Source organism: Aspergillus neoniger (assembly GCF_003184625.1).
Source record: "Aspergillus neoniger CBS 115656 unplaced genomic scaffold BO87scaffold_39, whole genome shotgun sequence".
Taxonomy (NCBI): Eukaryota; Fungi; Ascomycota; class Eurotiomycetes; order Eurotiales; family Aspergillaceae; genus Aspergillus; species Aspergillus neoniger.
In genome coordinates this window covers 294,889-311,588 of record NW_020291167.1, presented here as the reverse complement: position 1 = coordinate 311,588, position 16,700 = coordinate 294,889, and the positions used below count along the sequence as shown (strand labels likewise).

The 16,700-nt window shown below is 29.8% G+C and overlaps 2 protein-coding genes across 2 annotated transcripts; one reads left to right on the top strand and one right to left on the bottom strand.

Moving 5' to 3' along the window:
• The first annotated feature begins 9,348 nt into the window (after positions 1–9,348).
• BO87DRAFT_380068 (uncharacterized protein) lies at positions 9,349–11,688 on the top strand. The gene has a single exon (XM_025624214.1). It carries the CDS (start codon positions 9,602–9,604, stop codon positions 11,459–11,461), a length of 1,860 nt encoding a protein of 619 aa, XP_025475722.1. The 5' UTR covers positions 9,349–9,601; the 3' UTR covers positions 11,462–11,688.
• Positions 11,598–15,091, bottom strand: BO87DRAFT_419161 (AMP deaminase). Its single transcript, XM_025626924.1, has 4 exons — positions 13,428–15,091; positions 12,256–13,376; positions 12,041–12,168; positions 11,598–11,987 (listed from the first exon to the last, which is right to left on the bottom strand). Exons 1-4 carry the CDS (start codon positions 14,817–14,819, stop codon positions 11,674–11,676), a joined length of 2,955 nt encoding a protein of 984 aa, XP_025475721.1. The 5' UTR covers positions 14,820–15,091; the 3' UTR covers positions 11,598–11,673.
• Between the last annotated feature and the right edge of the window lie 1,609 nt (positions 15,092–16,700).

Sequence of the window (16,700 nt, the reverse complement as noted above, 5' to 3'; positions counted from 1 at the left end):
ATATATTTCTAGAATTATTTTACTCTATCTACGAGGTATAATAATCTCTTTTTTTATAAATAACCAAGCTTTTTATTCTACCAGTTAAAATTTAGCTATATTTATAAAAAATATTATTAGATTCTATTTACTTACAGAAAATTTTAATTACTTATAAATCTTATATTTTACTATTACAGAGAATAATTTAAAAAATAAATAAAGCTATATTATATTTAACTTCCAGATCTCATAGCTAAATTCTATCTTTATTTTCCTTTATTATTAAAAATATATAAAGTTCTTTTCTCTTTTATAAAATATGGCTTTAAAAACTCATGATTAAACTTTTTATCTTTTATTATTAAGATTATGTAGTTAGATTTCTAAAAACTTATAGAAACTCTTTTATCTATAATTATAATAAATACTTACAGTTTCTCTCTTCCAGAGATTATTAAGTATATAATCTAAATATATTATTATAATATATACTTTTTATTTTTTATTCCAGTTATTTACCTCCGCGGTTAATTCTTATTAAGTAATAAATAACTAGTAGATAATATAATTATAAATATTATAATATTTATTAATTTATAAAGGATGAATACAGACATCAGAATATTTAAAATTTATAATAAAAATTTTAAAGTTATTTAAATTTTTATAAGTTTTTTTTAATTTTATAATAATTTCTAGTTTTAACTCTAAGTTCATAATCTGCTTGAGTAGATTAAGTTATTTATAAAGATTATTTAAAGAAATTTATATTTTGCTAGATTCTTTTATAATTACTTCAGTATTAGTCTTACGGATCAGTAAATCAGAGAATTTAGAGAATTTTTTATAAAAACAGTTTCTAATATTTTACATAGATATAATTTAATAAATTATCTCACGGGGTTTAAGTGACAAGATTATAAAAGTAAATATAATAAGATAATATAAAGAGTATATCTTAATTCGTGAATATAAATATAATATTAATTTTCTTAAAGTATTATTATTAACTATCTTTTTTCTTTATCTATGAATAGTAAAGTATTCACGGGTAGCCTGTGAATCATATAATAAATACTAGCCAAGCCTCACGGCAGGGCTGCTGTCAGTATAGATATTCCTCGTGATTAAGTTATCGCGAGGGTTATAAGGATTTGTGTCCTTACAATTATCTTATTCTTTATCTACAAATAATAGAATATTTACAGGTAGCCTGTGGGTCATATAATAAATCTTAACCAAGTTTTGTAATAAATCTATTATTAATATAGATATTTATTATAAAGTTTCTATTACAAGAATAATAAGAATTTATATCTTTATAATTATTTTATTCTAGATTTATCTTATTACAATCAGTGATATATAATATTATTCAAAATAAATTAAATATTATCATAATCTCTATGAAGTTTTAAAAAAAGGCAGGGAAAATATTATCTGTTTTTTTTTTTTTTAATTTATAATATTCTTATAAAATTCTTTTATAGTATCTTTTATAAGATTCTATTGACAAAGTCCTTCTTATACTATATTTTTTTTTTAATTTATATAGATTATTTTTTTCTAGAAAGTTTCTATATATTCCTGTTCATGGGATCTTTTTATAAAAAATATATAATATTATTTCTTATATATAAAATTCTAAAATTCAGTACAAAGTCTCAGGCTTCTTATAAATTGTCTTTGAGATTCTGTAATATATATATTGATAATAAATAAATCTTTACTTTAAAATATAAATCAAGATTCAGGACTTGGAATTTTTAATAAAAATTTATATAAATTTCTTTTTGAAATCTAATTTTTTATAATTTTTGTTATATCTGTAATAATTTGTTAACTGCTTATTTTTTATAATATATATTTTTTATTTTTATAATATTATTTTAATATATCTTTTTTATATAGTCAAAATAAAAATATTTATTATTATTATTATATATAGTTGTCTCTTTTTTTTAAAAAAAAGTAAATAACTTTTCTACAGATAGATATTATATCTTCTCTAGTATATTATTATTATATAAAAGTTATATCTTTTATTATATATCAATATATTATTATTATTACTGCTGAACAGGCCTATTATAATTATTATTCTAATTTTCTTATTAATTTATTTTTATTATTTATAGTTCTTTTTCTTAATTTTTTATTTATAATAAGCCTAGGCTTTCCTGCGAGGATAATTATAATAATTATTTATTATTATCATCATTATTAATATAATTGTTTTCTATTTTTTATAGCTCTGCCTGTGTCTTTTATATTTTTAATTATAATAAACAATTTATATTTTTTATAAATATAGTTAATACTATCTGGTCTCCTGCAGTATCTATTATCAATAATTTTCATTAGAAAAAGACTACGGTAAGTAATATCTTTAACTAATATATAAATAACTCTGCTCATAAAAAATATTTATATTTATAAATTATTTCTATCTTCTGCAGGTGTTTCTAGATCAATATAAAATTAGTTAATCTTGTTAATGATAATAATTAAAAATACAATAATTATTTTTATATCAATTATAAGACTTGTGAGTTCTACTAGTGAGAATATGTATTTTTAAATTATAAAATTTTATTTTATTTTTTAATATTTATTATTAAAACTATATATTTTTTAAATTTATAATATCTATAGTATTTTTTATAAGGAAAATATAGAAATATTAAATGTATAATTATATAGTTTATTAATATTTCTGAAATTTCTTTCTGGTAATTATTTTTTTATATTATAATTATATCATTAAACCTGGTTATAATAGCCTTTATATAAATAATTCTTATTTTAAATTAATAATAATTTATAATAGAAAATAATTTAACAAATTTTTAAAATTACATTTTTAAAAATATTTTTTTCAGGCTGTATTATAAGTTTAAATTAATATAATATTAGAATTTTCTAAAAAATCTTTAAAATTCCTACTATCTTACTATAGAAAATATAATATTTTAAAAATTCCTATTTCTAGTTTTTATTTTTATATGTCTTATCTAACCTCTTTATTATATTATTATAAATTACTATATTACTAATATTTCAATATTATAATAAAATCTTTTTTTTATAATTTCTTTTTATTTAAATATATAAATTACTCTAGTTGTATTATTCAGATAAATAATTATATTTATAAAAAATTGAATATGTATTAAATCTAGAGAATATTTATTTATTTTATTTATTGAAACCTCAGATTTCAAGAATAAAAATCTTTATTATATAATTATATATTAAATAAAATTAATTATACTTTATAACAGATTATTTATTAAGATTATAATTCTACTAATAATTTATAAATTAATAATATTCTATGGTTTATTAATATAATAATTAGGCTATTTATATTTATTTTATGAAATTTATTAATAATAATTCTATTATTCAAATATTTGTTATTTTACTTATTCTAACCTTCTTATTAAATTAATAAAGAACTGTAATTATATTTTATTTTATTTTATTCTGTTTATTCATTGCACGATCAGACTTTATATTATAAATAATTTGATAAATTATTTTTAATATAAAAAATTGCTTCTTAGTCCTCAAGAATATATTATCTATTAAATAAAAAAATAATTGATATTTAAACAGGATTACAAGAGCTTTAGTATTTTATATATAAATAATAATTAGCCAGCTGGCAGCAACGAGGCTGGCTAGCTGAGTCTACCGTAGTATAGGGATCTATCCCATAACACCCAAATATCAATTTATTTTATAAATATAGGCTATCTTTGCCATTATTCAATGGATTTGGTATTTAAATATTAATTCCTTACCTAGTCAACAGGCTTTCTATCCTGACAAGTAGATCCGATCAGAAATAATTACTACATAACAACTAGGTATATTATATATATATATTTTTTATAAGAATTCCTGGAAATCAGCTTACCTGCTTACTGTTATATTATAGTTAAAATCTAGGTTTACTTTTTTTGATATTATATAAGCTTCTGGATTAAAATATAATTAAAGTGAAGATTATACACCACATGATTGGAACTATATGATTTATATATCTTAGATTTATAATTAAAATAAATAAATCATGTGAATTGAAAATAAAATGAATTTTATTACAATTTAAAAGCCATCATTAGAGACTGTATTCAATTTATAATATAGTTAAACCTACAGATACTCTATTATAATCATCTTAATATTAATAAAACATTACATAAAAATAAAATACTGATCTGGAGTAATTTTAACTAATTTCTTTGATTTTTCTATAAAAATTAGCTGAATACTCAAAATAATCAATTTACTATATTTCTTGCTAATTTCTTCTAGTTGCTTATTTCATGAGAAATAGAAATAAAATAATCAAAAATTTTAATATTTTATATATGAAGCTATGTGTATATAAATATTTATACTATATCATTATTAATCTTTTATATTCAGATCTTGGAATTCCTCTGCTTTATAAAACTTTTTTATGATTATATTAATTATATTAATCTTTTTAATATTTCTGTGATAGGATCTACTTGTCAGGATATAAAGCCTATTAATCAGATAAGAAATCAGCTATTAAATACTATAGATTCATCTGATGATGACAAAGATAGTCTATATTTATAAAATAAACTGATTCTTAAAGAATCAGTAGCATATTATAAAGAAATCAATATTTTATAGATATTAAAGAGATATAGAACTATTATTAACAATTTTATAACTCTTATAATTACCATAATATATTATTTTAATAATCTTAATCTTAATAACTGGATTATTTTATTATAAATAATATTTTTTTATTAGAATAAGCCACCTGGCCCAGGTGTTAAAGATAATTTTTCATATTTTTAATTTAAAATAATAAAAATCTAATAATAAAAAATAAAGAATTCATAAATTATATAATACAGATAAAATTATATATTATTTCTTACTAATTTTATAAATTATTAATTATAATTATATAGATAAATCCACAGTAAAAAAATATAAATAAAATTTTTTTTATATTATTTCTTTTTCTTTTCTTTTTTTATTCTGTAGTTATCATTTCTTTTATTTTTTTATAATTATTTATTTATTTTTTATTATTATTTTATATACTTTTTATTATTTTCATTATTATATATTAATTACTTGGTAATTAAGTATTTTTTATACTTATTTTTTATTTTATTTTTTCTCGGATTATATATTTTATATTAGATTTTTTAATATATCTTCCAAGACAGCTTCTAAGAAGGAGATTTATATATTATAAAAATAATTTATTAAATTTACCTTTTTTATCCTGTGTTTAATAATAAGATTATAAAAAATAAAATTCATAATTAAATTTATTTTTTATTAATTTTAATTTAATATATAAAAATTTATAAATTTAAATAATTTAATAAAATTTTAAATATTTAGGGAGCCCCTTCTAAATATTATTAATTATTTAATAAAAATAGATAATAATAAATAATTTTTAATCTAGAGTACTATAATTTAATTTAATACTAGAAAATTTATAAGATTAAAATATAACTGAATAAAGTATAATTTTTAATATTAAATTTAAATAAAATATTATTTATTTTTTTAATATATTAGTTTTTAAATAGCGGGGTTTCATAGGGTTGAAATATATTAATAAAAATATTTATTATAAAATAATAATTAAATAATAGAAAATAATTTATTTAAATAAAGTTAGATAAATTTTTTCTAGTTTTTACTTATTAATTATTTTCTAAAATAAGAAAGTAAATGATAATATAATATAAAAATAATTTTAAATAAATTATTAATAAAAACTTATAGAATTTAACAAAGATCTGGATATTATAATAATTTTTAAAATTTAATTATAAAATAATATTATTTATTTATTAAAAATTCATGGATACTCTTTCAGAATTAATAATATATTTTAAAAATCTAATTAAAGATTAATAAAATAAATATTCTAATAATTTTATATAAAATTAAATTTCTCAGAATCTTTCTAAAATTTAATAAATATTTTTTATATAAAATTCTTTATCTAATAAAAAATAAGAATATTATTTAAATATATTATATAAAGATTATTAAGAAGCTCTTGACGTACAGTATATATAATTTTAAAAAATTACTAGAATATTTATTAATCTAAATAATATAATTATATATTTAAAATAAATATATTAAGTATAAAATATTATCTTTTATTTATTATTTTTTTAAATATAGATTTAGTATTATATATTCTTGATATTAATTATTAATTTTTAAAAAACATATATTTTCTGAAATTTTATCAAGAATCTCTAATAGAGGAGATAAGGAATAGTAATTTTTAATAAAAATTTTATTAAAATTTTATAGTTTATATAGAAATATAAATAATTATTTTTTTTAGATATAAAAAGAATAAGAACTCCTGCAAGATTTTTTAAGAAAATTAAATTTAATTTAATTTTAAGTTTTTTTAATATATTTTTATAAGATTCTAAGTTCAGCTTCTGACAAAAGATATATAAAATTATAATTAAATTTAATATTAATAATATAGTCCAAAGAAATATAAAAAAATAAGTATTTATAAAAATTTATAAAAAATATATTTTAAGGTTATTTAAGTTCAAGAGAGATTATCTTGGAATTTAATAATAAATTATAAAATTTTTTTCAATAATTAAATAATTTCAGGAAGTTTAATAATGGTATAAACTTTTATTAAATTTTAAATTATTTTAATAAATTAAATAACAGAAAAAAATAAAATAAATAATATATTAAATCATTATTATTAATTTTATACTGATAAAATAATACATAAATCTTAAAGTATAAATCTTAAAGTATAATTATTAATAATAATATTAACTTATTTTTTAATTAAAAATTTTAATTAATTTTTATATAATATTATTTAAAAATACAAATACTCCCCCGTGAATTAATAATAATAATAAAAACTTTTTATATATTATAAATAAAAATAATAATCTGATTAATAACTTTAATTTTAAATATAATAATTTAGATATAATAAAATTTATAACTTTTAATAAATTTATAATTAATAATATCTACTTTAGTATAATTATCTAGATCTATAAAAATTTCAAGATTATTTTAAATATAAACAAAAATATAAAAATAATATATATTCTCTATTATAAATAAAAAAATTTAAAATAATAAAAATTATTTTAATATCTTTATTTTTCTCTCTGAATCTGACAAGGATTAGTAGACTTTAATAAATTAAATTTCTTATTTTTAATAAAATATTAATTTATAAGATATTCGATACTTTTATACATAAAATATTATAATTAATTATTTTTTCAATAAAATCTTTTTTATAATTTAAGATATCTTTCTTAATAACTTTATTAATATTTTCTTGGAAGTGCTTATATAATTTATAATTATTAAATTTATTATTATTTTATTTCTATTTTTCTTTATTTTCTTGTAATTCATAATAATAAATAATAATTATTATTTTATCCTGTTCCTCTGGCAGGTGGAAAATATATTTTTAAATATAATAATTTAAATTTAATAATAAGTTAATAAAATATAATAAAACTTTTTTTTACTTGATGAAAATTGAACAAAGTTTTATTTTAAAATATTAAAATAACCATAAAACTTTTTTAAATTTTAATTATATTGCTGGTGAGCTTATTTAAATTAAATTATAATACTGAGTAAAAAATAATAATATTTTAAATTAATATAAAAATTTAATTTTAAAATTAAAATTATAATTATTTAAGAGATTTTTTTTAAAAACTTTTATTATTAATAAAATAATACTATCTCTACCTGTATACTGGGTTTATATAATTAATAATAATAAAAATCTTATATTTTTCTAATAAATATTTAGATATTTTTTAAAATATATATTTTAAATTAGTAATCTATTCCTGAGATTATTAAAAATTAAGAATTAAAATAAAATAAAAATATTTTTAAACTTAATCTCTCTCTTATCTTTTTTTAATTTAAAAAAATGAATAATGTCTTAAAATTACTTAATTTAAAAAGATATTTTTTAAAAATAGATTATTCTCTGTTACAGATTAATAATTTTTTTTAATTAATTAATATAATTTTCTAGCTGCTGGATCTTTTTAATAATAAAAATAGTATTTAATAATAATTTTAAATTAATTTAATCATTAAAAATCTTTATTTTTTTATTATTCTTGATAAATGGCATCTTTCTTAAATAATTAAAAAAATTAAAATATAATAAAATTTATTTATCAGGATAGAAAATCTGTTAATTAAATAAGAAATAAATTATTAAAAATTATAAATTCATTTAATAATAATAAAGATAATCTATATCCACGAGATAGATTTCTTTGAGAAATTAGTGATATATTATAAAGAAATTAGTATCTTATAAATATCAGGAAGATATAGAACCACTATTAATAATCTTATAATTTTTATAACTACTATAATATATTATCCTGATAACCTTGATCTTGATAGCTGGGTTATTCTATCACAATTTCAGTGTTATTTTAGAAGATCTTTAAATTATAATATTTATATTATTGAAAAAATTTAGAATTAAAGAAAATAGCATTCCTGTATAATATTAGCATTATAGATATTTACTAGAGAAGTTGTAGATTTGTTCTAAAAATACATAAATAAAATATAACCCTAGTTAGATCCTGCCAGGCACAATCCAATATAATGATATTATTATTATAATGTGCTGCACTTCCCTGATCGAGAATTTTTGTATGTTCTCGATATGATTAACAATTGGCTTAGAGTATTTAAAAGTCCTTGCTTTATTTGAGGTGTGTAAGTATTATGTTCCCATTATATTTGAGGTCTAAAGCGTGTTCTTAGAGATGTTCAGATTTCCTTCTAGAAATTACTTGAGAAGATTATTTTGTAATTATTAACACCATAGTCGCAATTATCAAGCTGACCAAATAAAATTAGTATCAAATGATAACGGCTACATTCAGAAGAAGCCTATCAAATTTTGTAGCCTGTAGGGGCCTGCGTTGCGGCGTAATTTCAAAAGTTAGACTCCTGCGCCAACAACGTGTACAAAGCCTTTTATCATGAGGTCTTACATAGGTGTCTATATAAAGATATTACACTGTAAAATCTTAATACCATAATATAAATAACTTTTGTAATATTCTATAATTAGGGGCTTCATATGCATTGTTTTGGTAGGTAAACTAGTGTAAGCTTAGTTAGGAAGGTGGGATGATTAGGCATATATTGTGGGGCAACGATCGTACACTTCATCAATGACTGTCATGTGACACGACAGGTCGCCTTGTAAGTACTACTGTCACATGATACTCATGCAGGCTACCTTTCAACCACACCAGGTGGGGTTGAGTGGCCAAAGCACCTCTGTTGCAGTGAAACAACCCTCGAATACAAGACTTCGGACTTCCGCACCCACTATATGTGGTTATCACATATGAGGCATAGGAATGCTGAGTTTATCACATGAAAGTGCTGCTAACATAGTGAGTGACCTTGGAATGAGGCACTGTATTTACTTGGGTGCCGGGTTTGGAAGAAGCCAAAGGCCGAAGGGAACAAAGGGGCCTCTGTGATCTTCGTCCTTAGCGAAGACGAAGCTATGTCTCATCGAGGTCTCACATCAGACAAAAGGGTCAGGCGTTTCCTGCCCGAACCTGTCGAAACCTCTTCCCGCAGTTCTAGGGACCCTAAGGCTACCTTCCGAGAAACCAGCCCATCGACACAGAAGGGCTCACGAGGCTCCAACGAACAGTCACCTAAACCTAAGAATAGCTCGCGTCAACTTGTAACAGAAAGGTCTCCGCAGCCCGTCCGCGATAGTTATGGAACGAATGATATAGTTTCAGGGCCAGCGGTCAACGAAGCCGTTAGCTTAACTGTGCCAACTGGGGTGGCCCGGGAACACAAGCAATTCAAGAAAGAACCACGCTCTGTAGGTCCGAGAAACTCCGTGCTCCTGTTTCCCAGGAAATTCACACCACAACTCGTGGAGACTGGCAAACGATCGTTTCGGCGACAGCAGATGAGGCATATTCATCACAGTGAAAGCATACCAGAAGCATTGCCTCGAATTCCAAACCACGAAAGTATTAAGGACCAATTCGCCGATGATGTCACCGGCATAGAAGAGTCTTGTTTTTCATATGCAAATTTGCAACGACGCCAGGAAACCAGAAGACATTCTTTCCAAATACCTGATCTTCCTGCAATTCCATCGAGTTGTAGTGAGGATTCTGATGATTCAGAAGTTTCTCCAGGGCAACCATCATTATCTACTACCCATCCTGGGGCTTCTATGAGACAGAAGACTCATTTAAATGAGCGTCATGCAAATCAATTATCGGAGTATGTGGTAGCTCTAGCGGCCCATTCTGCAGAAAATCAACTAAAGGAGCAGGCCCTCGCGGCTTTCCCTAACGAACAAGTCTATCAGCCCGTGGATCATTTCGCAGTTGATAGAGAGGATGATGACTCTTCGAAGGATGAAAAGTTGCAAGTCCGTACAAACATATTTACATCAGGCATCCATCGAAGGGCCTCGTCCGCAGATCTACCATGGGAACTCGAGTACTTGCGCAGGCATAAGGAGGAGGCCGAGATGTGTGATCGTGCTATGGCTGGAACAAAAGGACTGCATTTCTCACCTACTGATAGGCGACCTTTTGACGGAGTGAGCGGGTCTTGCGGAAACTGGGCCGGTGGGTTTGGTTTGACACAAATCAAGCCAGGCATAAGCCCGCCCATGCTTGGAGAGGATCTTGTATTTCCGCAAAGTGTTTCACCCGAAGCGACAATATGTGAGAGCAGCAATGTTGAACATTACGTCACGCAAGACAAACAGTATCACAATGCTGGGCTTTGGTATGCAGACCGCCACCTTTTCGATGATTCTGATGGTGGCGGTCTTTGGATGGGAACTTGTAAATCCAACAAGCGCCTTCCGCGGTTGGACGTTTCGCAGTCATCGAGCCCGCGGTCAAGCGGCAATGCCGGTGGATATTCTCAATGCTCAACCGAAACCCTCACAGGTCATGAGAATTGGCCGTCGTTGGATTTCTCAAGGGATGCCGAAAGTTTGGACTCGAGGCACACGAGACAACATGCTAGCGACCAGGACCTTGATCATGAGTTGACTGATAGCTTTGTGACTCAGATCTACAATTATTTGTCCCTGGGCTATCCCTGTGTTGCTCGCTACTACGACCATGAGCTCAGTATCGTTTCTGGAATCTCTGTAGCAGATCTTAGACGTGATGACCTCAAGACAGATGCGAAGGGTTACGTCAGCGTCATGGATGAAGGTCCAACGGATCGGAAGGTAGAGAAGGGCCTATGTATGCGATGGATGGCACTGCGTTTATATATACAAGAATGGGCTAGGAAACGGCCCAAAGTGGCTGACGACGGTATTCATGGAGCATGGGGGGTGTGTGAACGAAAGGGTAGCTGGGCCATCTGATACAGCTCTATTATGAAAGAAAGAACTGTCCTGAATCATATGTGAAAACTCAGGATACAAGATCTAGGTATGTCTCATATTCATGGGTGGCATTATTGTCTTCTATTGCAGGGTCCTAAGCGATGAAACCACGGCTGACACATCAATCGCATTGGTTCTATCCAGACTAATACTACCTCAAACCTGCTGCCCATGTTGAACGTATGTAGTAATCATTCCTCTCCGTCCTCCGTAGTTATGCCATCAATTGGTATGTTACTCCGGTGAGCTCTTTCATGCACGATTCCTGGGAAGATTTTTTGTTCTGGTATAGGGTCCGTGTTGAGCGTAGATTTGGCAGCAGTGCTAGTGCTGCTAGAAGATGTGCTAAACTCCCCAGGATCAGTGGGATCTTGTGCTGGTAAGCCGCCAACGGATGCACTTTTTCTGACATTTGGGCTCGCGGCCTGCGGGTCTATGCAGTCATCTCGTACACCTGCTCTTTGGTACTGAGAAGTTGAAGAGTCATCGGTACAATCCAATGAGACTATGACAGCATAAGCACCAGATTACTCGGTACCTAGATATGTAAAAGCATACCTGAACCCGGATCACCTCGTACCTGAGGAAGCAGTGGCCCCGAAGATCCCAAGTGACTGATAGCGGCAACATTGGAACCTCTCAACCGAGCTGTTGTATCGTCCCCCGTGTTTGCATGTCGCTCGATCCTGAGGAACCTACAGTTAGCCAATATCCTCTTTATTGTAATTAATAGCACGGTATCATTCCACGCATGCCAAAGGATTGAAACCTACAGTGTCAATTCCCCGATCAAAGTTTCATGCCTAAACTGTTCACGAATGTCAGGAACATTGCTTTTGGCAACATTGTTTCCTGCGACACCCTGTAGGCAGCAATCGTTGCCTAGCCATCTCTTCTTCAGAGATACTTCAAATCCACTTTGTTCGACTGAATGCTTTGCAAGCTCACACATATCTACCGCACTAAACTTGTAGATCTGCGCAGCGACTGAATATTCCTCGATAAGGGGCTCCTTGGTAAAAGCAAACTGCAAGGGATCGTCAGTAGACAAGGAAACGTTGAGGCCTCTCTTGAAAAAGTTCGCACAGGGGTTCTTGTCATAGGTTAGAAACAGCGCATTGTTACTGAGGGGTGACATAGCAATGCCTATCTGGTCGAGATAATATAGGTACTGCAGCAGGGGAACCTTCCTCAGAAGGATTCCATGACTGATACTATGGCAGCACAGAAATCCCACTGCAAGATGATCGGGATCCCCAGCCTCGCCACAGTGTGGCCTCAAGACAAATGTGTTAAAACCGCGTTGCTTGCGCCAGGTATTGAGAGATGCGATGTTGGCAAACATGAAATATAACCAATAGCTATACGGAGGGTTTTGCTTCGTATTCCATTCCCTTGGAATTGGATATTTCCTGTACAGTCGCCGCTCTGCTTTGCTCTCGTCGTCAACACTGTCAAACCCAACCACTCGTTGCAAAAAAATATGGAGCTTGGGGTGGCTATTTGGATCCTTTGTCACTTCGAACAATGGCTGGAAAACGTTTGTGATCACCTGCTCGAAATTCTCCATCATGCCGCTCGATTTGTACACATCATACAGCCGAGGTACCTGGATCAGCCAACGGACATTAGGAGAAAAGAGCTTATTGTCAACAACCCAGGCTGCAAGCTTGTCCCACTCCTGAATGGATCGTCCATATATGGAGATGCGCCATTCCACCATTTGGTATTTGCTTGATTCCAAGTCAGAGATTACTTCCTTGGTTATCTCGGCCAGATAGCGTCCCTTGATGAAATTATCTGTTTTCAGGAATATTTCACGCAGCCTTGATTCACCCACAGGGTTGTACTTGAGGTTAAACTTGTCAAAACGGTGAAAAGAATCGGTATGTGCCTATACCACATTTAGTAGCTAAACGGTTAAGGGTAATACTTTGAGACATACATGCATATCAAGCGTATCGATACTCAAGTCATAAGCCGTCAAATTAATACTCTCAAAGACTTCTCTCAGTGTCAGATGCTTGCCGTCTCGAAACAATACTACTTCGTCCGGGGATTTCTTCATCTTGCTCTTGATGAAACGAAGAAGGTGTTTCTGATTCATACACGCAGAGTGATGAACATGTGTGTCGACTTTTCGGACATTGTAAAAATCTCTATGAGGTACTTTTTTGCTGTCGGCGATCTCTTGGTATTCGTTTAGGAGAGCATAGAGCTGGAACTTCCCTTCCAAGTAGGAAAGCCGCTTGAACGCAAAGCTTTTAGCTGGGCCGTCTGTTGAAACGTCCGTTACCGCATCAAGGTCCATATAAAAATCCCGTAGGGATGGGATATTAACCACAGGCTGTCGTAAATCAGCCGCTGCATCGTTTTCATAGACTTGATATACACTATTTTCATCCAGTCTGTATACCCAGTGGGACTCTGTAGGAAGCGGCAAACAATGGGCCATGTCAAAATCTTCTCCAACGTCTTGCCCCATTTTCCGTCTTTTTTGATCGATACGGGAGCTATCGGCACTTCTACCGATGTCCCCCTCGTTATCCCAGGCTGGTTCCGGGGGAGGAGGGTATATCTCCCAGTCGGGATGATCTTTCGGGTTATCCTCAGGCCCCTGCAGAGACAGCTGTATATACTTCGCCCGGCGGTCGAGTAAGTTTTTCATCTTGCGACATATAACATTCAACTCAGAAGTGACCGCGCTGCTATCTGCTGCGATGTTCATCATACCCTGAACTGGCCCCAAGGAGTCGCTAGTATTCTCCACATTATGCGAACGTGACAAGGATGTTTCTTCCTTTTGGGGTCTTATGACATGCACTTCATGTGGCTCGGGATATTGTTGCGAAGCAGAAAAGTCAGTAATACTTTTCCCAGCTGGGAAAGTCATTTCTGGTTTGTTGGCCGGGGAAACAGCAGTAACTTTAATAGCTGGAGGTGATCCTGCCATGTCTCTAGGATCAGAGTCGCCTACTAAAGTTGCCATAGCCGATGCTTCGTTGTGATGATCCCCATCAAGGTTCCGAGATGCGATCTGGTGATGCTGGTAAAAGAGCTTTGCTTCAGCGTGGCTCATTGACTTTTCGAAGGCATAATCATAGGTGGGCGTCTTCAATTGTATATCCCTTGGAAGAATACTTCCGAAATCTGTTTCTGTTGAATTGACGTCGCAGTTGTTCGGCTCAACCACTTCTATCCTTTCGTCACCAGGAACAAGCGATGGGCCGTCGACATTGTTGTTAGTTTGTAGATGAACACCATTTTCTGATGGATCTTCAGATGTGCTGGCATTGGCATCCAGCCTGGGAGCATGACCTGAGTGTGAAGAGGTCATCCCTTGACAACTGCCAGGGCAGTTTACACGAACAGGTGCTTCTGTACAATATTGTGACACTGGTCAGGTCCAAGCTGGCTGGACGAAATTTAGTATGAGCAAACCGAAGGCTTCACCGCTGAACGTAAACGTAAGTTTATGTAATTCCAAGTAATACCCGCTGCTATTGCGCCTGTCGGGGACCAGGATGTATTGGTTGTATCAGACATTTTCATTCAATGTGTACGTGCAGCTGGTAAGATAAAATAGGAGTTTCGCGGGGTAAATCTTTCATTGATTTGATATATACATACTAGCATTTGTATCTAATACCTTAGGTAGTACCTGCCTTGTTACTCGGCATATCTTCCACACTACGCTATGCGGAGGCCCTAAAACTCGTCACATGATTCTACTCGCTACAGTACTATGATGTAATTAGTAGTTATTTTGTAGCAAGCTAGTTCGGCTTGCAGAAAACACAGTAGTATGCGGTACCTCCCCATACACGTAACGTAATTTCGGAGAGCACCCGAAAAATCTCGCTCTATCTAGGCAACTGCTAAACAGATGACAATCTCACACCGTACAAACTGCATATTAGATCTAATTTGACATAATTGTATTCTTGATCACCATAAGCACAAAGTAGATCGAAAACCAAGTCATATAAATTCCCAATAAGTATTTTAACTAATCTAATAACCTTCATACACTCCAAATCCCCTGGTAAGAGCAAAGTAGTAAAATATTATGCTCAAATAGCCGGGAAGAAGATTTTCTAATCGAATACTATATAAGTATTGTAAAATCGCTCTGATCGATTTAGAAAGTCAAAATCCAGGATCAGCTACTAATCAGAGTGCTGCTGGTACAGCAGAGACAGAATCCGGTATAGGATGCAGTCCGTATGGTGTAAAATGCCATCCGATTAGCAGCCACCTCTTTGTATCAATGCGGACTGGTGTAATTTACTAAAACTATACTGTTGTGGTTTTATAGTTACTAAGTTAAATGTGAATGTAGATTCTGATACACAGTACTGTAGATTGGCATGCATGGCTTATTCGTGCCTGCCAAAAGGCCGCAGTAAAGGGAAGCCAGCGCCCCAGTAACTCGAACAAGCCGGGCCTAACTGTATAGCAACAACCTCAAGCCGCCTATTGAAGGGCACTTGTGTGATTAGAACATCAAGAAGCATTTGTGGAGTGCTAAAGCTAGACCAGAGGCCCAGTCTTGAAGGTAACGCTCGAGTCAGGACTTTGTTGAAATTAATTTCTGAAGTTTATTTTGTGGCTCGGGGTGGTTGGATGGTAGGCCTTAACTGCGTTTTACTTTACAAAGTACGAAGTGCGGAGTATTTCAGTGGTATCTCAACTGAAGCCTGGCACGCTCGTTATGTTTAATGTAGACATATTTCCCCTCTGCCGCCTTCGCCTCGATTCTTTATAGTAGTATATCCATAATGGACATCGTCTGCAGCCAGAAACATCCGGTTGCCCTGTTATGCCCACCTGGGCATCCGTCGGGCCCGATTTCTAGCCAGATCTACAGTAGGTAGTTACAGTGGGCAAGTTACCCGAGTCTTCGGTGTTCAAGGTGCCTGGGTACCTTATTTGTACTGCATACTGTAAAGGGGAGTGCACCGCCTCGCCCAACTGTTGTTCCGGATTCCGGTGCCCCCCCCCCCATACTCCGTAGAGTGTGACGTATCCCGCTAGTCTAAACATGACCCCTAGGCAGACACAACTACTCCTATTTACCAAACTATCACCCGGTGTTCTTCCATACATACGATCATTTTTAGTTGATAAAGGTATACAATTCAATCTCGCTCGTGTCATACAGATTTGGGGCGTCACTTGTTACCTTTTGCCACATCTGACAGGGAACAATTGTGTT

Excerpts from the sequence above, each read along its gene's own strand:
- BO87DRAFT_380068 (XM_025624214.1), top strand. The coding sequence starts at position 9,602 with ATGTCTCATCGAGGTCTCACATCAGACAAAAGGGTCAGGCGTTTCCTG.
- BO87DRAFT_419161 (XM_025626924.1), bottom strand. The coding sequence starts at position 14,819 with ATGACCTCTTCACACTCAGGTCATGCTCCCAGGCTGGATGCCAATGCC. Across the intron at positions 13,377-13,427 it reads TCGATACGCTTGATATGCAT|GCACATACCGATTCTTTTCA; the intron begins GTATGTCTCAAA and ends AATGTGGTATAG. Across the intron at positions 12,169-12,255 it reads TTGATCGGGGAATTGACACT|GATCGAGCGACATGCAAACA; the intron begins GTAGGTTTCAAT and ends TAGGTTCCTCAG.